At 35.5% G+C, this 26,320-nt stretch overlaps 2 protein-coding genes across 3 annotated transcripts in view; both read right to left on the bottom strand.

The window, feature by feature from the left end:
• rassf3 (Ras association (RalGDS/AF-6) domain family member 3) overlaps positions 1–12,984 on the bottom strand; it is a 67,405-nt gene extending 54,421 nt beyond the window's left edge. Inside the window, exon 1 of one of the 2 annotated variants that reach the window (XM_015376417.1) lies at positions 12,412–12,984. In XM_015376417.1, coding sequence (XP_015231903.1) covers positions 12,412–12,949 — 538 coding nt within the window. In that variant the 5' untranslated portion in view covers positions 12,950–12,984. Of the gene's footprint in view, positions 1–3,266; positions 3,531–12,411 lie in introns of those variants that run through there. The other variant, XM_015376426.1, reaches the window with a different exon arrangement.
• A 2,576-nt stretch (positions 12,985–15,560) lies between these two features.
• Positions 15,561–20,074, bottom strand: LOC107085485 (apoptosis facilitator Bcl-2-like protein 14). The gene is made up of 5 exons (XM_015375817.1): positions 19,422–20,074; positions 18,057–18,185; positions 17,682–17,743; positions 17,243–17,401; positions 15,561–17,148 (listed from the first exon to the last, which is right to left on the bottom strand). Exons 1-5 carry the CDS (start codon positions 19,864–19,866, stop codon positions 16,975–16,977), a joined length of 969 nt encoding a protein of 322 aa, XP_015231303.1. The 5' UTR covers positions 19,867–20,074; the 3' UTR covers positions 15,561–16,974.
• Between the last annotated feature and the right edge of the window lie 6,246 nt (positions 20,075–26,320).

Here is a 26,320-nt window from a genome sequence, read left to right as displayed (position 1 = left end):
AGAAGTTTTTAAGTCTGTAAAAAAAGACGTTTTTGAGGAAGAAGAAGAAGTAGTATTTTTATTTTTTTTTTAGACTTTAGAAACTCAGAAGCCGATCAAATATCGGGTTAAATATCGGTGGGGTGGCCGATGTCCGATATTCAATTTTAAGGCCGATACAGGCCGATACCGATAGGGGGCCGATTATATCGTGCATCCCTAACTGTAACCTTAAAAAAATGTCATATTGTTAATCTGTAAATGTGTCGTTTATCGTTTTTACATGCATAAATACTATGCTATAATGTTCTGTGTATCTAAATTTAAGATGCATGCATATCAATCTCTCCTGCTCTTCCTTACCCTCTTCTTCTCTCTTACGGAGCGACAGCTGTCTCAGCTGAAAGCACTTCCTGATGCTGCAAATCGATCAGATTCAATCAACAGGTTGACAAAGAGGCGCGTGCAGCCGGACCTACATCTTCATAACTTATAAAACAGTTCGGCTCACATGCAGACAGAGCAACACACTAGCATTTAAATCTATCTACTCTGGTACCTAATTTTAAACTTTTTCTTTTTGTGGTCTACCAAAGCGATGGATCAAGTGAATACAGGGCCTAAGAGGAGCTATATTTAGATAAAACCTCCTTTCAGATAGGTACGTCCAAAACCACTGAAGAACAGAACCTTGAAGGCCAAAACACAATTTCAGCAAATATAGCAAAATATCATCAATGCTGAGATAAACTTGTAAAATACTCTATCAATGAAAGCATCACCTGTTCCTCCTGACCATTTCCTGTATTACTACACACAGCAACACAAATAAACACCTATCAGCTCAGAGATCACAATGGATAAACCTGTAAAACAGGACAGATTTTTTTTCCCATCATCACGTGTCAAACTGTTTTTTTTGACAGCAGGTCACTAATCGAGTCTGTGTTTGCAGAGAGGGGAGCATTCAGGAGTCAGCTCCTTTAACAAGGACCTGCTGAAACATTTCTGACCTCAAACAATTTGGGAGATCATCCAGAGAACAGAGTCCAAAAAAGGAAAAATGGGGAAAGATTTTTGACCTTTTACTGTCTATTTGTTTAATAAAATTTGGAACATTCCCAATATGTAAGTCAGAAATAATCATATCAAATACAAGTGTTTTTTTATGATTACTTTCATGTAAAATAGAGGTCTACTGAGGAAGGTTTGTTAAAGCCGATATTGATACCGATTTTTATGACATCAGTCTGAAACCTGCAGCTCCGGAGATGCAATTGGCTCTTTGGACCCTCTTCAATGGGCTTTAATAGCAGCTTAAAATAATAAAGAAAACTAACCAATAGTTCTGAATTATAACAGTCTTAGAAGCATAAAGTTTTTTAAATAAAATATGAATTCAATTTTTACAACAGAACAACATCATAAGAAAAAAAACAGTTTTTTGATCTATTCTTCTCATCATTAGCTTGGAAAGGGAAGAAAACTGTTTTTGACATTAAATAATCTACAGAAGAAAACCCAGGCTTCCTCTTTATTGATTCCTGTTGCGGGTATTTAACACAAATAGTTTGTGTTTTATTAAAAGGTTAATAAATATTTAAAGCTATAAATTACTTCTCTTTAGCTGGATTCAAGCTAAAATTGCTCTGGATTTTAAAGGTCGCAGACGGCTGGTCTATCCCCCATGCGTGTTGCTGATTTTTTTTGGGCCACTATTTTATGCAGATAATGCTCTTTCTTCCCCAATTTACATTATTAAAAATGGGAGAAAATAACAATATCACAATAAGTCCCAACTGAAATAAAAAAAAGAAAAATTATGAGCAATAGATAGCAAATGGAGATTATCTGGCTGGCTGAATTGGCTTGCATGTACCGACCTATAAAAGAAAAAAAACACTAGAATCGGCCAAAAACATCCTCCGACCTTTAATGTAAAGTATTGATTTATTGATAACACAATTTCAACAATAAAGTACTCCATCTGCAAAGTTTAAGATTTCATATTCCAGGAGATGGAAAAATTATATGAGTTTTAACATTTCAAAGCCTAACAACGAGTGACCATAAACACAAAAAAGATTCCTTATTAAACAAAAGTGACGAAGAATGTGAGGAAAAAACAAGTTTTTATCTTCTCCATCAGTTTATCATGAAGAACAACCCTTTATCTTTACTGTCATTAAACAGACAAAAAGTTCCTGTTTTAAACTAATTAGAACAGTGAACTTTTATCTTTTTTAGTAAAATAACCAAATAAAGATTAGATTCTAAAGACTAACAGGTAATGAGACGTTCATGCTATAATGACCTCTAGTTGTATGATTTCACAGCATCAAATCAAAAATGCTAAACTTGATGTAAAACTAAAATACATAGGCAAAAAAATGCTTTTAAAACTAACAATTGACACATTTTAGGATTTAAATATTTTAATAATTAAAAATGCATTAATGCAACCAGTGTTTATTGTTGATGGTGGGAACTTAGCTGAGCTTGTCGACAGGTGGCCTTTCTTTGAGCTTAAAATATATTTTCCGTATAAAATATCTAAATAAATAGAAAAAATTAACAATATTTAATTCTCTAAAATTGTTTGGAGGCTTAATTTTCTTTCTTTTTATGTACATAAACGTTGGATCCTCTTTTTTGCATTATTTCATCATTTGAAACTAGGGAACCTGAGAGGATCCTGAAGTTATAAGGCACCTTAAAGAGATTCTGTAGTTTCTGATAGTAAATGAAGGAAAATTAGACTGGATTTAACCTGCTTTATTCTTCAGGGAATCAAATCCTCAGAAACATCCTAAATCCTAATACAAAAAGGAGGTAGTTTTACACATCCGCCCAAAGTTAAGCTCACTGAAATAGGAAGCCGGGTTCTTATTGTTGGAATCTTGCTGTATGCACACGGCAGCGCGTAGAAATTCAAACACGTTTTTGTTAGAAGGACAAAGACGCGTGTGAGCAGGTGAATAAATGCTGCAGCCATCTGCTTTGTCTAAAGTCTTTTTCTAATGTCCTTTCCTGCTTTTCCTTTCTTGCTTTCTGCTTGCCTGTACATGTGTTCTGATGATCTAAGCGTGCAAATAAACCTCAAGTTGCCCAGGATAAAGAGCAAAAAAGCAACAGGAGGTGTAATGTTAAAGCATCAAATACATGTAAACAAAAATTTTTTAACCTTTAGCCAAAAAAAATTAGTTTGGACACTGACCAGACCAGTTAAGATCTAAAACGTTGAAATCTTTAGGTGATTACATGGGTTATCAGGTGTCTAAACTCACCAGACTTTCTCCAGATCGGACCAACTTCCAGACGTCCGGAGCGTCGCACAGCTTCCGGAAAACGACAGAAAAATCTGGACATTCTCTCCAACCTTCTCCCGACATATTCCACAAACCCCATCAGTACTAATCCCTGCTGAGATCTATTAGCCTCCGGTTGATAATTCCCATCGACAGGCAACCTGATCCAGAAAATCATCCTCCACCGTCATCCCTTAGATGTTCCTCGGCCTGTGCTGTGCTCCACACTGACCACTGCCCCCCTCCAATGTTTGTGGCATAGATGTGGGTCTTTAGCTGCCAATGGCTGAGTGAATGCTGTGGAGCCAAACTGTCAGAGTGACTGAACAAACAAAAGGATGGCAGCTGACAGACGCCCACTAAGAGTTGGTGGAGTCAGATTCTACTGAAAAGGTTCAGACAATCCGCCTCAGAATTTCTCACAAGGGTTCAAAATGATTTTTTACGACATGGGACGTCCTCACTATCTCTGTTTAGGGATAATATCGTTTATTTATTTTTTATTGAACTATTCTAACTCTGGTGTAGAATGTTACACGGCAACAATTTGAGGCCAGAGTCTGAATTTATTATAGATTTTTTTCTAACGAAGTGAAAAATTATACATACAACCCATCAATAAAAAGTCTTTAAGAAAACTTTTTTTTTATTCTTTTGGATTAAATAACTTTAAAGAATTAATAGAATTTAATTACCGGTAAGTTAAGTGGTTTTCCACCATAAGGAGTATTGTCTTGGCATTTTCCATCAAATTCTCAACAAAACTGAGGTTGTGGAAGCTTTCTAAATATCAGCTCTGATGTTTTTGCAATCACTGCTCTGCCAGAGAACTGGGGCTATATTGAAATTTTAAGTGAAAATGTTTTCACACGTTGAGGAGCTTGAGGAGCAGCAAACAACCTTGAAAACCCAAATGGCTGCTCATGAAAGGTTTTAAGGTTAGACAAGGCAAAAACAGAGTTATTTAGCTCTAATTACAACAAGTATGAATGGATCACTCAGTATGAGGCTTTTAAATTAAGAAACCCCGACACAACTGTCAGGTATGGTGTTGGCATTATTATGCTGTGGGAAAGTTTTGTGATATAATGATCTAAAGAAGGTGTAGTTCCAGTTTCTTAAACCATATCCCAAATCAACAGCTGGAGCGTAGCCGTTCTAAGAGTATATAGTGTCAAGATAAGCCTCTTTCCCACTGAAAATACCGGGTTAACACGTGTTTTTCAACCCTAACAATCGGCATTCGGCTCCCTTCCCATTGGCAAAAAAAGAAAGAAAAAAACCACGTCTAACCCCTCGCTGGCATCTGCGTGACCTCCGCCGCCCTGCGGCTGCGTGTCTGATGACAGCATCACGCTGGGTTAACTTTGATGATGTCCCCAGTGCGACAGAAATCAGGAGAGTAAACAATGGAGAGCAACATATTAGGAAGCCAGGGCTTAGTCTGTGTGCTTTGTTGTTTCTCTCTATTATCTTTCTAAATCCATCTTACCAGTACTGCGCCATGTTTAACGAACGTAAACAGAGTTGTTTCGGCATGTTAGACCAGGCGTGGCTGGTGCGTAGTGTTGACATTAGTATGTTGCGTTCAATAATGTCACTTAATTTAATTGATTGATTGATTTTATTGATCTCGCAGTGGAGAAATTTACTTACTAACTTACTAAATTTAGCGGGTCAACCCGGCTTTGGTGTTCCCATGCCGAGTCATTTGGCAAAGGTAGACACGCATCATTGAGCTGTTCCCACTGCCACAGCCAATTGTTGCTGGGTTGTAACGGGTTTTTCCCCCCGTAGGAAAGGAGTCATTTTAATGCTGGTTTAAGGTGGACGAAAACAACAAAAAATAAGGACAGAAAAATTATCTTTTCAAACTCTTAACTATCGCTGGCAAATTAATTGCATATGCAATATAATTAAAGTGTAGCACAACACAATTTTCAAATCGCAGAGAAACTTTGGTCACCTAACATTTATTACCCATATTCTCCCTCCAGCCCAATAGGGGCAGTAGACTCTGGATAAGCAAGCTTTAAAGGTCATGAAAACAATGAAACCCTGGTGAGAGACTTCTACATTCGTGCAGTAAAAATTTTTTCAATTTTGGTTTAAAAAAAATGTACCATTTCAAAATGGGTTAGGGTTAAAGATTAGGGTCTAATCTTAACTTTAACTACAATGAAAATGAATGGAGGATACTTCAAAGCCAGTTTTTTTTAGGAAACTGAATGCCTTTAAATACACCCTTTCATTTCTGAGTGGAAAGCCATCCAGCCAGAACGATGCCAGAAGGTGGAGGATGGCTTCAATTTGGGTGCAAGTTGCAAACAAAAAATAGAAATAAACACGTATAGAGTGTCGATATATAGATGAGACTTTTGTCCAATTAAAGATCAGAAAGATTAAAGTTGTTGGTTGAATAGTTCTACTCTGAACAATAAAGATTGCAGAAGAATCACTTAAAGTCCTGATAATAGTTGAGTATTCAAACTATTGCTGAGAGTAAATTCAAACAGAATAATTGCCTCATTACAAGGTTGTACCATCAATATAAGAACAGATAGAGTGAAATAAAACTCCAGCTCCCAGCACAAATGCCTCACAAAAACCTCTCTGCTAATGAATGCACACTCTAATGCAACATTAAAGCCAATCAAACAAAGATCCCCTACTCTGTTTGCTGGTTTCTGTTACTGCGCTTCATTGAGAAACAGACAAAAGACATGAGCCCCACGCGGAGAGAGTCCATTAGTCAAGACACTCAGGCACAAACATCTGAAGTCAACTAATAAAACAAACTCTTGCATCTAATCCTAAGAAAAAAGAAAATAGTCTAAACGGATTCACTAATCAGTTTTCTAGTCTGGTTCCATTTTGTGACATTTGTAAGGCTCTAAATTAGCACAGTAATAATAACCTTTTATATAATCACCCTGGAGATTTCCATCTCTTCATCTTGTCCTGCACCTTTTCAACAGGAGTTACTGTAGTTCTCATTTTTACTGGGAGATTCATATAAGGAGGTTTTACTCAACCCTACCTAAGATTGTGTTTATTCATGCCTCTGTTTGGTGCATAGATAGCAGAATACAGTTGCACTAGACCAGGGGTCACCAAGGTGCCCTCAAGGACCACATGGGGGGCCCTCAGAGATTTCTAAATAAAGAACAACCCACCAGTGGGCTAAGTTTGAAATTTTATTTTATTCTGTTGCTCTTCTTTTTAATAATTTATAGAGATTTCAAAATGACAATGTCTAAATAAACTTAGAAATTAACAGAAACAATAAAAATATGTTGATAATGAACAAAGTTTAGGCTAAAGCTAACCCTTGCAGCTCATGGGTCAGTAATGGTCGCCCTTCCTAAGTCTCGGTACCCTTGAAGTGGCCGGCGCCGGGAAAACTGGGCCGGCCTCTCTGGTACAGCTCTCAACTGGTTTAAATCCTACTTAAAGGACAGGGACTTTCTTGTGTCAGTAGGCAACTTTACATCAGAGATGACAAAAATCACATGTGGGGTTCCCCAAGTGTCCATCCTAGGTCCCCTCCTATTCAATATCTACATGCTCCCTCTTGCTCAGTTAATAAAACAACATCAGCTACCATAACTATGCAGACGACACACAGCTTTACATCACCATGTCACCAGGTGACTATGAACCAATTCAAGCACTGAGGAAATGCTTGGAAGAAATCAATGCCTGGATGTGCCATAATTTTCTTCAACTGAATAAAAACAAAACTGAAGTAATAATTTTTGGACCAATAGAGGAGAGATCTAAAGTTAGCACACAGCTTCAGCGGCTTCAGCTAGTAACCACTGATCAGGCCCGAAGTCTAGGTGTAGTGCTGGATTCAGACTTGAACCTCCAAAAGCATTTAAAGACAATTACAAGGTCGGCTTTCTATCACCTGAAGAACATTTCCAGGATTAAAGGACTAATGTCTCAGCATGATCTGGAAAAACTGATCCATGCGTTTATTTTTAGTCAAATTGATTACTGCAACGGTGTTTTCACAGGTCTGCCTAAAAAGTGGATCAGACAGCTGCAGCTGATCCAGAACGCTGCTGCCCGTGTCCTCACTAAGACTAAGAAAGTAGAGCACATCACCCCAGTTCTAAGATCCTTCCACTGGCTCCCTGTATCTCAGAGAATAGACTTTAAAATACTTCTGTTAGTCTATAAATCTCTGAATGGCTTAGCACCTAAATACATCACAGACTTGCTATCAGTGTATCAACCCTCCAGACCACTCAGGTCTTCTGGCTCCAGCCTGCTCTGCATACCTAGAACCAGAACTAAACATGGAGAAGCAGCATTTAGTTCTTATGCTCCACTTATCTGGAACAAACTTCCAAAAAACTGTAAAAGTGCGGAAAGCCTGAGTTCCTTTAAATCAAGACTAAAAACATATTTGTTTAGGATTGCCTTTGACTGTTCTAGCTAAACAGTTCAACTGAAACATCGTTAGTTCAACGTTTTTATTTTCTTTAGTCCAACTCTTTTATGTTTCTGAATTTTTTATTTTATTTTTTTTCTACTTGCTTTGATTCTGTTTTATTTTCCTATATTTTAATCATGTAAAGCACTTTGCATTTTCTTTGTACTGAATTGTTCTATACAAATAAATTTGCCTTGCCTTTGCCTTGCCTCACTAGAGCATTTTTGCATTAACGATTAAAATGTCTTATTTTATCAAAATAATCAGTTTAATTTTGAATTCTTATCCCTTTTGTTGATGTTCATAAATAAAAATCATAAAGCCTCTAAAAGTCTCCCCCCTTTTTAGCTTTTAAACAGTACATTCTCTTGGAAATACAACCTGCTAGAAAATATTTTGATTAATCAAACACCTGCTCTTCAGTCGAAATTAATGTTCAATTGCAGAAAAACCTGCTACACCATCTGGTTTATAGGTGACCATTTCTGTGCGATGCCCAGTGAATAAGTGACCAGTGTTAACATCAATATTCCAGTGGAAAGAATTTGCTCAAAGTTTTTTCCTTTCTTGTTGCTTTTTGCCCTTATGCTGCTGTCATTTAACACATAAAAAGAAGATGCTTATTCTACATTTAATCCTAAAGTTTCCTTTGGAAAGAAAATACACATTTATTTCTGATATCCTTTTATCTGTGTCTTTAAATAAGGGTAAAATAAGATAAATTAAAAAAACACATATATTAACTGATTACAGAAAACATAGGACAACTTCAGCTAGCTGAGTATTTAAATCAGAATCAGCCTTTTACCAGAATTTACCCATTGTGGGAAAATAAAATGATTTTCTATCCTATTTTCTTCTTTTTGGGCCTGACTTTAGACAAACGAGGAATTTTACTTTAGTTTCAAACACTTACAGCATACAGGAAAACTGTATGAATATGTCAGATGTATGTGCATTAATCTTTTTGTAAAAAGAAAAGAAAAACATGTCAGCTTTCAACAGAGCAAATGTGCTTATTTTGTTTCACAGCAGAGCTGTCTGCTCAGGCTGTGTCCAGATGTGGACACAGACATCTGCTGCATCTGGACGTAATCGAGTTAGCTAAATATGATTAATCCAAAATATAATTTGGTTTATACAGAGAAAACAGAATTTAATTGTCTGTATATCATTAGCTAACTCTGCTTAAAGATGGTAGTACAGCAGGGCTTGTCTTTAGAAATCCCTGCCTTTTATGGTATAAAGAAGAAAACCTACTGAAAAATATTTTTTGGCAGCAAAGATTCACTGAATTCATTGTTAAAGAAATAAAATATATGCTTTTTTTTGACAGCAACAAGTTACAGCTAAAACTAGCAAACAAACATTAGCAAACTTACGAACCAGAACTATTTGATAAAGATTCTAGTTGGGGACCTGTGAGGCGTCTGTTTCTCAAACTAGAGAATCTAATCTACTTATCTTCTTGCTCAGTTGTGCAACGCGGCCTCCCACTTCTTTTTCTACTCTGGTTACAGCCTGTTTGTGCTGTCCTCTGAAGGAAGTAGTAGCCTACACACCGTTGTAAGAAATCTTCAATTTCTTAGCAATTTCTCACATGGAATAGCCTTCATTTCTAAGAACAAGAATAGACTGTCGAGTTTCAGATGAAAGTTCTCTTTTTCTGGCCATTTTGAGCTTTTAATTGACCCCACAAATGTGATGCTCCAGAAACTCAATCTGCTCAAAGGAAGGTCAGTTTTGTAGCTTCTGTAACGAGCTAAACTGTTTTCAGATGTGTGAACATGATTGCACAAGGGTTTTCTAATCATCAATTAGCCTTCTGAGCCAATGAGCAAACACATTGTACCATTAGAACAGTAGAGTAATAGTTGCTGGAAATGGGCCTCTTTACACCTATGTAGATATTGCACCAAAAACCAGACATTTGCAGCTAGAATAGTCATTTACCACATTAGCAATGTATAGAGTGTATTTCTTTAAAGTTAAGACTATTTTAAGGTTATCTACATTAAGAAAGTAAAGTGCCTCTCCTTCAAAAATAAGGACATTTCAATGTGACCCCAAACTTTTGAACGTGTGAAATCATATAAATATGAAATCATATTTCTCATAGATAAATAACTACCTTAATAATAACTCAAAACATCATTAAATGTGGATATTAGTAGATTCACATATAGTTTTTTTTGCAGAATGATTATTGATAAAAGACATGTCTCAAACCTGAAAGATATATTTATATATATATATTTAAAGTAAAGATAAGAATAGGACAGGAAAACAGGAATATGGACATCAGGAAAGACTTCTTTTGCATTTTACATAACTTCCTTCTATTGTTTCTCAGATAACATCATTAGCAGAAGGATGTACTCTGTTGAGGAGTAAGTCAAACTTGTTGGCTGAACTAGTTCGTCTGCATACCGTCTACATTCCGAGGTGTTTCACAGCCCTGCCCATTAACATTTCCAACTATGTGAACAAGCAGTGGTTAAAACAATCAGACTAACTGGCTGGGATGTCATCAGGATGAGTTCCATCTACAACAAACATTTCTTTCAAAGGATATGAAAATAAGTGGCTCCCACAGATCAACAAATTATGTAATACTTATTTTTTAGGAAAACTTCTGATGTAATCTCATTTTGTTTTTAAACTCACACCAAAAAATTATTGTTAGCACCTTTTGGTTTTTAAAACCCTGGAGAGATTTCTTAAATGAATTAATACAATAAGTTTTATATTAGTTGGCAACTAAAATAGCAACTGGTTAGGCAACAAAACAAGTTTTCTTCTTTTTCAGAAGATATTTTCCCCTTGTGGCAAATACAAATTGCAGCTAATTGCACTTTATATACCATTAGCACAACACTCTGTGGCTTACCAGCTTTTATGTATTTTAATGTGATTCTGTGTAGTAGATAAATGCAAAGTGGAGCATAATTGTGTGGTGTTGGGACTTACTTTAAATATAAACCTGACAAATGTCCTTTTTACACCAATACCTTTAAATCCAAAGTAACCATTTGCTTCATAACATACCTGGAGAGTAAACAGAGTGCACCTGTGTGTGACTCTATAATAAATTAATATGTAATCTAAGTGCAGCTGATCAGGGGCGGAGCTAGATAGGGGGCCAGGGGTGACCTGAAAGAATTTTATCCACTATACCTTTTATTTAGAAAGCATGGATGTTTAAATATATATGTCCTTTTGTTAGCAAAGGCTGTAGGAGTAAGTATAGTTTGTCTTTGTTTAGAAAATATGGATGTTTTGCTCATTATTTTTCCTGTTGGAACACTTTAGATTGACCCTGAGGTTCTGGCGCCTATCCACTTTTGGCCACCCCTCAGTGTACATTGGTTATCCCATGGCCACCCTTATAAAGATTTTCTGGCTACTCCTCTGCAGCTGATATTTGGACGTCTAAGAGGTTTATTAGGTACATTAGGAAAACAACATCAGTCATAATCATGAAGATAAAGAGGGTTGTGGCAGTATTAATAGGAGAGGCAGCCATTGGGGCTGTGCTAATGGTGGAGGAGTTGCAAAAAGACACAACTCAGGTGGGATTAATAAAAGTCTTTGCGCTTTACACAGATCTTTAATGGGAGGGGGGTATTTTTGAGGAAAGGACAAATCCTGTCCTGTTTGTTCAAAGTTTGCTAGAAGCCAACATCACATAACATGCTGATTTGTAAAAACCTAATTCCAATTTAACTGGCTGTTGGAGTTTGAACCAAGGAAGAATAAGCAACATTTCTAAGTCTCATCCAAAGACCCTTCAGGATGCAGTAAAAAGTGATTTTACATAGCACTGACCTGGAGTCCTCGCATAAATGAACATTTGAATTTTTAATTTAATATATATGCATATCTTTTGAAGTTTATGTATGTTTTATGTGCATTTTTTTTCTTCTATTTCAGCGTTACTCTATTTTTGGTTATATTTCATAAAATCAAAACATACTGGGTTTTGGATTAATAGCTTTATTTAAGCCAATCTATCATTTCCATTGGCCATGGCCACCCTTAGCCAATCCTTGGCCACCCCCCCCCCCTACCATTTTTCCCTCTGATACAGACTGTGGCATCAGCAATACTCTGAAGGGGAATGTTCAAACTTATTTAACATTTCAATTTTCATATAGTAACAACTACTTGACAAACAGAAACACTGCTGTTAATTATGCACATTAACATACAAACATTAAAGATGATAGATAAAGAATTTATGCTCTTTTTAGAACTAAATTTTGAATTATTTGGGCTAAATATTAAATTATGTACCTCTGCGCGTCATCTAGGAGTCTTCAGTGAAATCATATACTTTAATAATAACTCAAAAATTCCTTAAATGTGGATATTAGTAGATTAACATATATTTTTTTGCAGAATGATTGATAATAAAAGACATTGTCTCAAACCTAAAATAATTTTTTCCCACTTTACCTTTTATTTACACATCATTTATGTTTAAATATATGTGTCTATTTGTTAGAAAAGGCTGCAGGAAAATATAGTTTGTCATTATTTAGAAAATATGGAAGTTGGAACAGTTTAGATGACCCTGAGGTTCTTTTCGGTCACCTCTATTAGGATTTTCTGGCTACGCCTCTGCATTTCAATACATTTAAAACTTCTAGTATTTTATTCTGACCTTCTCCTTCATACCTGCACAGGTGAGACCGTGTTGGAGGATATAATTGCAGCAAACATCACACCAGTTGTTCTCGCCTCCGGGCTCAAAGGTGTGTCCCTCCCCGGTCTCCTCCTTCACTCTGGGGTCCTTTTCGCTGGGAGAGAAGATGGTCCTCACATCGGGGGCCCTGAAGCGGTTCTTCCGGCTCCTGGGTGGCGCTCCTCCGTGTCCTTCTACCCCGTTTTTCATGGCTTCAGGCGGTTTTCTCGTTTCAGGGCTCTGAGGTTTCTCCTCCGGCTCCTCTCTCGGTGCCCACACCTCCTCCAAACTGGACGCTTGGGGGTTGGAACACCGCCGGGCCACCCTCACCACCGCGCCCTTGTTGGCCTTGATGCGCACCTTGGCTCCGGGCGGCGGCCACGTCGTTTCCAGATGAGCCTCGGCGGTCGTCTGGCTCAGCCGGGATGTTTTAATGCGAACAGGCTCCACAGCTGAGTCATCCATTGCCAGGGAGTCCTTGGAGGCGACCTCACGGATCCTGGGAGCGGGGTTAAACATTACTCCCTTCATGCTGAGCCTGGTAATGCCGCTTAAAGTCCGCGGCAGCTGTCAGAGAGCAGGTTGATCTGCTGGAGAACGGGTTGGATCTCATTTCAGACTCCACAGCGGGCAGCATGACACGCTCCGCTTCCAAAAAATGCAAATGTAAGCTTCCTTACAATGACTGCAAAGTAACAAACTTAACTTTATTCACAAACTATGTCAATTTAAAAGGCAACATAATGAACACAAAATCACGTATTCATAGTTTAAACCGTTCTCTCTCTTTTAATACTTTTTAAAAATAAAGTAGGCAATACATAATCTTACTGCTAAACAAATATATATATATATATATATATATATATATATATATATATATATATATATATATATATTATTCTTTTTTTTATAAACAAAAGGAGTCCACAAAAAAGATTTTTAAAAAATCTAACATTTTTCAAAGTTGAATAAAGTTTTAAGCGATTGTAGTTCCTGTATTGAACACATGAGGGTGCTGTTTCCCCATTGAAATACAGCTCCTTCTCAAAATATTAGCATATTGTGATAAAGTTCATTATTTTCCATAATGTAATGATAAAAATTGAACATTCATATATTTTAGATTCATTGCACACTAACTGAAATATTTCAGGTCTTTTATTGTCTTAATACAGATGATTTTGGCATTCAGCTCATCATAACTCCAAATTCCTATCTCTCAAAATTAGCACATTCCATCCGACCAATAAAAGAAGAGTGCTCTTAATACAAAAAAAAAGTCATCCTTCAAATAATTATGTACAGTTATGCATTCAATACTTTGTTGGGAATCCTTTTGAATAAATGACTGCTTTAATGCGGCGTGGCATGGAGGCAATCAGCCTGTGGCACTGCTGAGGTGTTATGGAGGCCCAGGATGCTTCAAAGGCGGCCTTTAGCTCATCCACAGTGTTGGGTCTTGTGTCTCTCAACTTCTACTTCACAATATTCCACAGATTCTCTATGGGGTTCAGGTCAGGAGAGTTGGCAGGCCAACTGAGCACAGTGATACCATGGTCAGTAAACCATTTACCAGTGGTTTTGGCACTGTGAGCAGGTGCCAGGTCGTGCTGAAAAAGGAAATCTTCATCTCCACAAATCTTTTCAGCAGATGGAAGCATGAAGTGATCCAAAATCTCCTGCAAATTGAAACTTCCTTACAATGACTATAAAGTAAAAAAAACTTAACTTTATTCACCAACGATGTCAATTTAAAAGGCAACTGATGTAATTAACATTCTTTTATTCTTAGTTTAAACCGTTCTCTCTTTTGAATACTTTTTAAAAAAATAAAGTAGGCAATACATAATCTTACAGCTAAACAAAAAATATTTCTTTTTTTTTTAACAAAAGGAGTCCACAAAAAAAAGATTTAAAAAAATCTCAGCACTTGTTTCAAAGTTGAATTAAGTTTTAAGCGATTGTAGTTCCTATATTGATCACATGATGGAGCTATTTCCCCATTGAAATATGTTCTTTTGTTAACCTACTTGAAACCCAAATGCAAGTTATTTATGACAACTTCTAAATAAACTCTATTTCACGATGTTTTTTAAAGATCCAACTGAGTTAATACATGTTTTCTCAGGGAAACACCTGATAATGACAAAATAAGTCGTAAAAAAAGAATTACATGTAAATAATGAAAGTTTAAATGATATTTATTCAAAGTAGTTTGACTTAGTTCTGTTGATCCCAACATAATAAAATTATAGCGTTGTTGAAATGTAAATACATTTTGTTGTGTAGCATCAAGAAAGGGTCAATCATTCTATCAATAATACAAAATATAAGAAAATCAAATGAATCATTTTTATATTTACTTCAAAATGTAAAGTTTTTTGTTTACATTTTTAGATTAAAACCTTACTTGTAAAATTCTTTTTCATCTTTTTCCATTCAAACTCGTAAATACCAAACTTCTTATCTCTATAATGTTATACCTTGAATATATATACTTAGAGCTTTATGTCTTATATACCAGATTTTTATGTAAATGGCACATTCCTTACATTAAAAGAAGCTTTTTAAAAAAAAATTTGAATTTATCTGAATCATAGCTTCTTTTTTTAAAATAACTTATTTTCTAGACCACAGAGCACATCTTATGTGAGCCACTATCTGATGAACTGTCCCCTACCAAACCAAGTAGCAGGTCAGGATAATCTTTGGATTCAGCCTGTTTCTCTTCTGTACCACAACAGATACATTGGAAAACAATCTGCTGGTAATTTCCACAGTAGAAGTGGAAAGGATTATCATTCCCAGACCACAGAGGCAGCATAGCTCAACCTATACACTGGAAAAAAGTAGCAGCTTATAGTCTAGAAAATACGGTACACTATTTATATATCCAAATATCCCCTTCTAATCTTCCAAAATATTGTGAGAATTTTTGTGCATGACCAAATATTTGTTACTATGGTGTAATGAGCCTCTAATGCTGTTTGCTTTCACATAAATGTATAAAATCAAAATTCATCCTCTGGTATAGAAACTTTGATTTTTTATTTTCATAACAATACACATTTTAAATATTTTATATATTCTAAACATCTTTAAAAATACATTTTGAAACATTGAGATATCTTTGCTTCTCTTAAACTCAGGGTGTAGTCTTTAGGTAGTTTCAGTTGTAGACTTCCAAATAACAAGGAAACATAAATTACTTGTAAAAAAGTTTAAAAGGTAGGCCAAACATTAACTATTTTATTCACAGTTGAATTGCAAATTACTCTTTTAACATGACAAAATACAGTACATCATGTATCAATTGAGCAAATTGGGACATGCAGTTCATCTTGTGACCACATGGGGCTGCTGTTGCTCAGAGAAACAAATTAAAGTAAAACAAGCTTAAAAGCTTTCAATGACAATTTCATACACATTATCCTATAATTTAATATAATCATATATGTGTAATTAAGACTTAAACTCCTAGAATATGCAGAAAACAAAAAATATACAATTTTGGCAGTGCATTTAATCTGGAGCAAAAATAAAATGCATGTTTTAAAAGCTTGAAGCTTAAACTACTTCAGTTTGGGCTCCTTTTCATTAAAAGGACTTGTGCTACATCTAATAAAATGATGGTCCAATAAAAAAAAAAATAAAAAAAAACCCATATGAGTTAAAAACTGTCCTTCATTCGAAGATAATTCTTTTAAAATCAGTCCAGTTCACGATTACATCCTTAAATAAATTCAAGCCGAACTATCCGCCTTAAGAAACAACCTCTGAGTCCACTTTCATTATTTTGGCACTTTACCTTTTCTGTAAAGGACTTACAGTTTTGAATGATAGTGAGAGAAAAGTGGAGACAGAGGAACATCTCAGACATGTCAGTTTTCTTTTGTGCCGGTCTAAAAGCAGGTTTGGTTTATAAAACAATATCTAACTTTGGAACATTTTAAACCAGATAAAACATATTGAAGTTTGTGACTTCAAACATCAGATGCACAGGTCATATTAAAAAGGGTAAAAAACACAGTTGAAATATAACAAGCGCATCTAAAAATTATATATAAAAAAATTATAATAAAAATTTAACAAAATTAGAAAATTGATATTTTAACAAAATAAATTAAAATTATACCATCATTGAAAAAGCTCAAGTTTTCCCTCTCCCCCACTCTTTTTTTCTAAAAGTGCTAGTGAGATAAGACATTTAATGCCTTTAGAAGTACAAAGACAAAAAACATAATTAGAACTTTACAAAGTAAACAAAAGCTTTACGAATAATTTTCCATAAAAATGATTTCTTCTTTTTCGTTGATCCCTGCAGAGACAAACCGACTGCTGGCTGCAAGAGATCTTTGGATCACAGTAGGTTTATAAACCACAAGCTTTCAAGACATTCTTGAAAACTGATTTGAGAATTTCAAAGAAAGAAGGTCCTGAGTTCAATTTGTTTCTTTGAAAACTTTTAGTGATGCTCGATTTCTGCGACCGTATCAGTCAACTTCCTCATCATCCTGAAAAATCGCCTCCTGTGAGAGAAAAAGGGGAACATTTTAAATACGTTTTAGAGTGAAGAGCTGGTTATTAAAAGCAGGAAGTGGGGGTGTACGTACGTATCCGCCCTGCTGCTGAGCCCACGATGAATAATATTCCTGCAGATAACGGGCTCCGTGTTCAAATAGCCGGCTTCTGGGAAGTGCCTCCACAGAGGAAAGACGACTTGTTATCTGATGAAGGAGAAACCATTAATATAAGGGAAAAAAAACAGCCAATAGATTGTAGCACCAATCTGTTAATACTACAGCAAAAAGATGCTCTCACCTCCAAGGTGGCGGCGACCTGGGTTTTGTTTCCTGCTTGGGGTCCCAGAGCGTCGGAGTGTGAGTTCCTGAATCCGATTCTTACAAAGAATGTGTTGAGAAGCTTAGAGAAGAAGTTGTAGTCCAAGAAAAGGTCTGCAGCTATTTGTAAAATATTAAACTGTGGAGGGAGCCAAACAAACTCTGGTTAGTTTTTTACAAAACAAACAATCCAATCCTTATTTCCTTTCTTAAAAAAGTAATTTCAGGTGAAAAAAAAAAAAAAAAGTTCTTCCAAGTTTCATAACAAGCTGTTAAAAAAAAAGCAAACCATTTGAACTCTGGACCCATCTGTGTTTTATTATTCACTTCTACAGCAAACCCTATTGCATCATATAAGCAGTTTAAAGGAAAGACAGGTTATCCTATCACAGCAAAGCTCCATTCATTTGGGTTCATACCTCTTTGTCTATGTTGTCCCCCACGTTCCTCAGCAGGAGACCAATAGTCTTTTCCAAATCATCTAAAAAGAGGAAACGATTGTTTAAATGACAAAATAATGTTTTAAGCCACAAACTAAAGGGAAACCAGTAAGGGTTTTAGTAAGGCACGTTCACACCGAATAGCTCAATGTAGATGGTGGGGCAAAGCTGAGCAAGTTGAAGGTGGTGAACTTAGCAAGGCAAATGACAATTTTTTGCAACGTTTTAAAACTTTTTACTTTCGCATCACAAAATCAAATCAGGGACTATGAATTGCTTTCAGTGGCCAGAGGAATTTCAAGGCGAGTAAAACAGCGGATAGTTTTGCAGTTTTCTCATATGGTGTGAAAGCACCTTTAGAGCGTGCATCCTCTGGACAGTCCGTCTCCAGTTCTGAGGGGGTTTCGGTTAACTCAAGTTCGTCGGCGAGCCCGATCACACGGGACGCCACCTCCCCTAGCTCGTCCTCATCTTTGGACGAATCTGAAAGAAAGAGAGAAATATGACTAAATAAAGCAGGGGGTGAGACTGCAAACAAAGAGCATGGACTGAAGGAGGCATGGAGAACATCCCCTGCAGATCAAGTAAGTCTGGTTTCAAAGCCTTGATGGTTTCCAGTGCGGAAAAACGCTCCATCTATTTATTACCAACAGTCACCAAAGCTCAAACAGTTTATTACATTCTTGTTATTTGGAAAGCATGTGTAAAATGTAATGTATAAAGAGAAATTAGTTCAACTAAATCTGTTTGTTTTTGCTGATCACAGTAGTTTCAGTATTTCTAGACAAATTAGATTTAAATTGAAGTTTAAGTCAAAGAAATGTCTTTTAATTTTGTAAAAGTAACTAATCTAACAGCATAACCTCTCACATCTATGGCAGCCTTTAAAATGACCAGAAAGACTTTCCTCTTATGGCAGCATCAAAATCGTACATTAAAAATCAGTCATTTTTTAACTCCAACATGAAAATAAGTCATTTACACAAAAAAATGGCGCATTATCCCTTTGGAAGAGTTTGACACCATTCATGCCAAGGTTCTCTACAGGCCCACAGTATCACTGATCCCTTACTGTGCTTCACAGTGGGCACTAGGGGATTTTCCTCATCGTTTCGTACCAAAACCTTATGTTTATTGCATTAACTAAAGCACTTAGTCCCAGAAGAGTTTAGACACCCCTACATATCATTTTCCCTCCGCTTCACAATCATACACTACTTTTAGTCTATCATCAAATCTCGATGCTGAAATAGTTGAAATACTATTGCAAAAAAAAAAAGCTTCACACTTTTTAATAGAAAAATGTAAAAGTCTGTGATTTTAAAGAAAATAAAACATATTTTTATGTATTTTTGTTTAACTGGACATGTTTCAGCAGCATTTATAACAATTCTGTTAGTGGATTTACATAATTCTTCTCGCAATAAGAGTTACTGTGTTTGACATATCTGTTTATTAATGTTTGTAAATTCAAAAATAATTTAGCAGGGCAGGTTAGCCTTTAAAGCCGTTTAACTCAGCATTAGAAGACCTAAAATTAAACCAACATTAATAAGCTCTAATTAAGCATGAATTGCCTGCCTTTATAAAAAAAACATAATTTCCAGCAGCTTTAGGACATGTTTGGTTCTGGACTGAACAAAAACATCCCTTTCTACCTGGAAAAGCATGCAAGCTTCTGTAACAACTGAATGTTATTTATTGGACATGGGGTCGTACCGTGATCACCATCCAGAGTGAAAGCCATAGGAAAACATCGCAGGTTGGGATCGTCTTGTGTCTCGTCTGATGTTGGTGTTGCTGGTGTTGGTGTCGATTCCATATCATCAGTCTGAGGCCTAACACACTTCAGGATAGGTTTCAAATGCCTCCATATTGTTTTTTTCTTCCTCTTTTTCTTCCCCTCCTCTTTCTCAGTCTTTTCTGTCGTCTGACCTGGTGTGGGGTCTGCATCATTGCTATAGTCTGTTAAAGCCTTGCCGTTTTCCTTGTGTGGGTCAACCTTCTTCGGCCTTCTCCTCTGAGCGTAGGCCCTCATCAGCTTGAACTCCACTGTGTCCTCTATGTTCTCTACATCAGAGTTCAGCTTAGAGTCTCTGTGTGTGTTAACTTCCATCCCATTGGCTGGTTTGGGGACATGGTTTTCAACCTGTCCATTCTCCATCCTTATTTTTTTTTTCTCTGCAAATACAAGAAACGGTTGATCATGTATACAAAGTATGATGCCAAGGAATAAGTAAATGGTTTTATATGGAAAAAAAAAACAGCTTGTAGAGGCCCTTCAAAAAATGAAGGAGAACTATTTCTAGTTGTAGATGTGAAGATTTGTTGACAAACCAGATATTTTAGTCATAATATACAGGGAAGAACCTTTCCCCCAGTTAAGTGTTCATCTTCCAACATGCATGTTTTAACTTGTTTATTTAAGTTGCAAAACAAGTTTTCCCTTTGCTTGCCAATTAAAAGAAAAAAATACATTCTTCATGACTCATAAAATCAAAGAAAACTAAAAGAAAAGAACAAAAAATACATTTTTATGTCCTCCTAAACTATTTTTTAAATAGTATAACTGATTTATAGTATATATTCTCCTCAAGAAACAAGAGTTTTGTAAAGCAAACTGTTAAATGTTCAAATTAAGGTCAAAAAATATTGTGACCTCAGTCTAAAGTCTTAAAAACAAAAAAAAACAAATACACTCATTCAAATAAACAAATAACATAATATCTGAACTTTCTTTAGACCCTAAGATAATAAACCAACCAATTTATTTCTTAGTTTTCCAGGAGAAGCTATAAAAAAAAATATAATCCATGTTTTAAATCCTGATTGAAATAACCAGGTCTGGGTTTGAGCAATCAGAACATTTTAGACCATAAACAGCCATTTTAGAAACTACTTATCATCTTTAATCAAACATATTAAAGAGAAACATTAAAAAACAGCTTAAAAGCCTCTTGTGGTTCGTCTGATACATTTCCGAAAGCTTCCTGACATGTTTACAGAATAGTTTAGAGGCAACAGAAAATACCCACTAAATTAAATCTGCTTTTACCCACAGGAAGGTTACGTGTTTCCACCACAGAAACAAATGTCAGTTTCGTTTGTTCAGCTGTCATGTTCCGGTTGTAAAGTTTCATACTTTTACGTAGAAAATAGAACTAAACCATCGAGTTTAAAATGAATAAATTTCTCTAAAAGTTTAAAGAAACCAAAAAACAATACAAAACAATACTACTTACAGTCTAACAGCTGAAGGAAACCTTCTTGTGGATCTAACACAGTCCTCTGTTTGACTTCCAAGTTCTTACCAACTGTTGCGCGATTACGCTTCATATATAGATTATACGGAATGACGTATCAGGGCGTCCCCCGCTACGCATATGACGTCAAACACGGAAGTAAATTCTGCTGTGAATTTTAAAGTAACAGCAATATTTTACGTTTGTGAACTGGAGCCAGGTTGAATTATTATTGCTCTGTTCTAAAATATTTTGTACGTTTATTTTTTTTTTCTGGTTATTTTTTTTTTTATCTATGTCGCTGTCAATTTTTATTTATTTATAAAAAAAAAAAAATTAAACCTTATTTAAACAAAGGCAATACCAACAGTACAAAGTCTGTGGAAGGCAGAGTAGATGCAGATTTAAAAAATGGAAGTACAAGGCATTATTGATAAGGAACAAAAAATAAAAAAGGAATGTCTGATAATAATAAAATAATTACTACCATGGTAACAAGGGGATTCATGTTAGGCTTGATGAATCGGTGGACAAACCCATCAGTATTTCAGTCAGGTGTTCTTATGATTTGATACATTTAAGAGATTCCCAATATAACTTGAATTCAGATTTAAAAACTTTAAAGATTGGGAATGATCTCAACACTCTTTGTTTATGAATAAAGAATTTAGCTAAACACGAAATTAGGTTACAACAGAGTTATATTGTTTCCAAAAGTTACCATATTTCTAGAAATAGATTCAGTAAGTGCAATTTTTTTATTTGATCCATGTTGTTAAGCAATTCCAAAATGTTTTGGTTTGTTTGCATTCATAGAAAACATGGTCAATTGTTTCTATATCACTTTCACAGAATGAGCATTTGTTGTCATCAATGTTAAAACGAATTCTTAGTAGTTCTTTTGAGGGGTAAATTGCATTTACAAATTTAAAGAGAGTTGCTTTAGCTTTTGGTTTTATGGGGAGTTTTAGATAAAGAGTTCTCAGTGTTTAATTTATTTTTTTCTCAAATTTGCAAAGAATGTTATTTTTTATTTATTTTCCCAGGGAATAAAGTTTTGTTTAGACTGGTTACTGAATTTAGGTCAGTGATGGATGTTCCATTAATAGATAAATTGGGTAGTTCTGGGGTCATTGGATAACATGTTATATTTTTGATCTGATTAATAAATTGTTTTGGTAAGGCATTAATAATCTGGTAAATTCAGCTTTTGGAGGGAAGAATTGATATTTTGCACAAAATTGTTTGTAATTTAACATGCAACCATTAGCATCCATTCTTTAATAGCCAAAATTATTTTTCTCCATCCACTCTTTGTAAAATAAGGATTTATTGTGATGTAATATGAATCTATTATTCCATATGATAGAGGAGTGTGGGGAGTAGTTATGAACATATATCATTTTCTAGTATAGTAACACTTGTTTATGGAACTCTGATAGTTTAATGGGCAATTTATGGATATCGAAATCAGCTAGGAGTACAAGTTTGGTACCACCTATTATATATAATTAGTGATGTCACTGTGAATGTTCTTGACTTTAGTGTAATGTCAAATATTGTTTATGCATTTAGCAGACGTAAATTTCTAAAATTACAGTTAAAACATGACAAATAAAATTTCTTTTTCAACAAATATTTACCTATTTTTAAACATACAGATGTTTTAAATATATATTTATACCGAAACTTTTGAAATAAACTGAAAGTGAAAGTGACAAAACAAAAGAAGAGACCACAGTTAGTCACAGGATCAGTGCCGTGGCAACAAAACAGATCCTCTGTTAACATAAATACAAACATACACGTGAATCATCAAGAATGTTATTCTAATAATCCCTCCAAAAAAAAAAAAAAACAATAATAATAAAAATGTATATATTTTTTTCAGGGTTTAATGGCTTCTACCTTAAAATAGCTCTAAAAGTGATCAGATTTTTGAGAACAAAAATCCTCTTGAATAAATCCAACATCTTTCCTGTCAGGTTTAGAAAAAGAGATGTGCCAGACCATCACTGAACTTAAATATCCTTTAGACAAATATGTTGTTGATATGCTGAAAAAAGAAATGAATCAGCCCGTGTTTATCTTTCTTTTAGACAAAAAAGTTTCAGGTAAAGACTTACTCAAACCTTGTTTGTTGAAAATATGCTCATTAACAAACACTAGTTTCATCTAAATACAATTAACCCAAACAGAAAGGACTAATCTTGATGTGTGAAAACGTCTGAATTCATATAAAGTAACAAAACACATAAAAAAGAAAATCTGAACTGAAGTAATTTGTCAACCTTATTAATCTGAACATGAGTGTGATTTAATTTAAAATGTTGGTGTTACAGGGTAATCATTGGCTTAAACTAAGTATATCATGTCTATCTAGGGTGCAATAGAGAAATACTAAAGCTGAAATAGTCTTGTTCCCTTTTCCTATAAAATTAGGAAGTCAGTTTGAGTATAAAGTGTAGACAACAAACAAAAGAAATGTTTCCTTAAACTTAACCAAAAAAAAAAACAAAACAAAAAAACAACTGGAGTGTTTATGTGGGGTATGTGAATCAATTGGAACAGCACACAAGTACAAATGAAACATGAGAACTTGTGTGAGACGGTAAAATGGGAGTTTTCTTTTTGAATCACAGGATGACTAAGAGGCAGGTGGCAGAATAGTATTTTTAAAAATCATACGAGCAAAAACCCATTTTTTTGGCTTCATATCAACATGCTATATAATAAACAAAACTTACTGAGTGGGGGTGACTCTGACTTAAAGGCATTTTTTTTAACCCTTTATCTTAATTTTGTTTTTAAAAAACTAAAAAAAAACTAAACCATGGTAAACCATGTTTCTCTGTGTTTTTTTACCATGACATTGCATATGTAATTAAATATCAACTAATGGCAACATCATGAGCTCCTCATATGCCGAAACTTAAGACTGAGTCACAAGCATCCTTTTTTTTCAAACCCACAACTTCTTTGTTTTTGACGTAAAGAAAAGCTTATCTATATTTGTTTTGTGTCTATGTGGGACCTAAAGTTGCAAAGAAAAAAGGGGAGTCTAATACCGGTAATGAACCAGGAAACATTGATAACAGGTCCAGAAACCTACAGATAAATGCTGAGGCGACAGGAAAACCAGCAGGTTTAAGAAACAGCTTTTCTACAAACAAGGCTTGTTCTCTGAAAACGATCTACATTAATTAGCCCGATCAGAGTTAATGTTGATTATGGTTGTAACGTTTATGGGTCAGATAGATATCATCTTACATCAGGCTTTGTGAATAATTACAGGAGCAATTAGAACAACTCAAATCTCTGCTCTACATTTAGAGGTTGGTGAAAAATGCCGTTTGCCTTAAGAAGATTTCAGCTTTTATTCAACCACTGGGTCAAAATAATAGCTTTACAGCCCAGCCTGAGAAGGAAGAAGCAGATAAATCATTTGGTTGGTCAATTTTACAAATGTTGCCTAAGAGTTAAATCATCTAAATATCAATCCAACTGTGCCTTTAGCAATATAACCACCCTGGATTTTACCCAATGCAGTTGTAGATTTAAATATAATAAAAATAAAATTCAATAACTATAAAAGAGTATATAGAATAAGTCATACAGATGTGTCCCAGAGTTCATCTGGTCAAACACGAGCAGCAGTTGTAGTCCCAGAATTCAAAATCAGTATATAGGGAAGAAGCTAAATAAAGGCTTATCTATATATACTGCAGAAATAATTGCAATATGCTGTCAGTAGAGGAGATTAGACTATTAAGAATCGTGATTTGCTCAGATTTAAAATTATCATTATCAGCCTACAAAGAAATGATTCAGAAAGTCGTCCTGATATACTGTTAGAGATTCAACAAAAACTTTATCGCATTCAGATGATGGGATCTTTGGGTTCCTGCGCATATCAGGCTAAACGGAAATTAAATGGCTGATAAAAAGGCGAAAGAGTCTGCAAACCGGAATGAGAATGAGATTGGTAAACTGGAGATTAAGAGCATTATCGAAAATTATCAAAAAGAAAAATAAACCGAAAAGGCAACAATTATTGGAACATTATATTAAAGGAAGATGGCTTTATAGAATACTAAAAATAAACTTGGAGAAAATAGAAGAAGTATTTGAAGGAACAGAACTCAGGAAAGGATAATAACTAGATTAATGTTGGGGCACACAGGACTTAACCCAACATTACCTATAATGGGAAAACATGGAAGATGTGAATTCTGTGGGGAAAGTGAGAAAAAAAAACATGTAACGCAAAACTGTAGGAAATGTAAAAGGCAAAGAATAGAATTTTTAAGGAGTCTTGAAAAGGAAAAAACAAAACAATTTAACATTATAACAGTGGTAGGTGGTGAAGGCCTTCAAAATCGATCAGGAACACTAACCTACGTACGCACGCAACCTAAACTTTAATTATCTTCTTTCCAACTCTATTATTTTTTTCCCAAACAATCAATTCTCTTAAATTTTCTCTTGACTGTTGCCTGCCAACATCCATTAAAAATAAAGAATAAAAAGGAAGCCTGAATCCCAAACTGCCCCCTAACCACCACCCCTTAACTATCAAGTGTCACTCAGAATAAAGTCACACTCGCAGCTGTGGAAGGCGCCTGGATTGTGCTTTGGAGGTATAAACGTAAATGAGACAGCGGCCCAATCCCAAACCAGCGTCTAAACACTAACCCTGAACACTAACCCTCCGTCTTCACGGTCCCACGGAGGGTCCGCCACGGTAAGTGCCATCCCAAACCATGTAGAGGGCAGGTTTCCCTTCCCATTGGAGGAAAGAAACCGTCACATTCATATTTATACCTCCCACATACAATCTAGGCTCCTTCCACAGCTGTCAGTGTGACTTTATTGGGAGTGACACTTCATAGTTAAGGGTTAGTGGTTAGAGGAAGGTGTGGGATTAAGCCACTCTTCCTTCCAACGGAAAGGGAAAGCAGTGGTTACTATGGCAACATAGTATTGCTGCATGTACAAGGCTTTAGCTCTGTGGTCCAGGTCAACATAACTTCAAAAATTTGCTAGTTTCTTGAAAATACATGTGTGCATTCAAATCAAACTATTTTAAAGAGGACTTTCCCTTTATTGATTAATGACGTCATTAAAAAAAAAATCTGTCAGTGTGATGAAGATGCAGTAAACCAGCGGAATTACATTTAAATGCAGATGTTTACTCCACTATAAGGCCGCTATTACACCCGCTGCATAATAAGGAGTCTGCAACCGATGCAGACTTGCTACTTAAGGGCTAAACGTTCCACTGGCCCGACCCACTATATGGTTTTTGGGACGGCACTTAATTAGGTGGACCCTCTGCAGTGGGAGGGTGGGATGGAAAATGGAAATAGTGAAAAT

Source organism: Cyprinodon variegatus, unplaced genomic scaffold (genome assembly GCF_000732505.1).
Source record: "Cyprinodon variegatus isolate N-32 unplaced genomic scaffold, C_variegatus-1.0 Scaffold7, whole genome shotgun sequence".
In the NCBI taxonomy this organism is placed as follows: Eukaryota; Metazoa; Chordata; class Actinopteri; order Cyprinodontiformes; family Cyprinodontidae; genus Cyprinodon; species Cyprinodon variegatus.
This window is presented reverse-complemented; position numbering and strand designations above follow the sequence as displayed.

Bases quoted from the DNA above. Each gene is read 5' to 3' on its own strand.
- LOC107085485 (XM_015375817.1), bottom strand. From the start codon at position 19,866: ATGGAGAATGGACAGGTTGAAAACCATGTCCCCAAACCAGCCAATGGG. The intron at 17,402-17,681 runs GTATGAACCCAA...CTCCCTCCACAG, and splicing joins GGGACAACATAGACAAAGAG to TTTAATATTTTACAAATAGC. The intron at 17,149-17,242 runs GTGAGAGCATCT...CTCCTTCATCAG, and splicing joins AGGTCGCCGCCACCTTGGAG to ATAACAAGTCGTCTTTCCTC.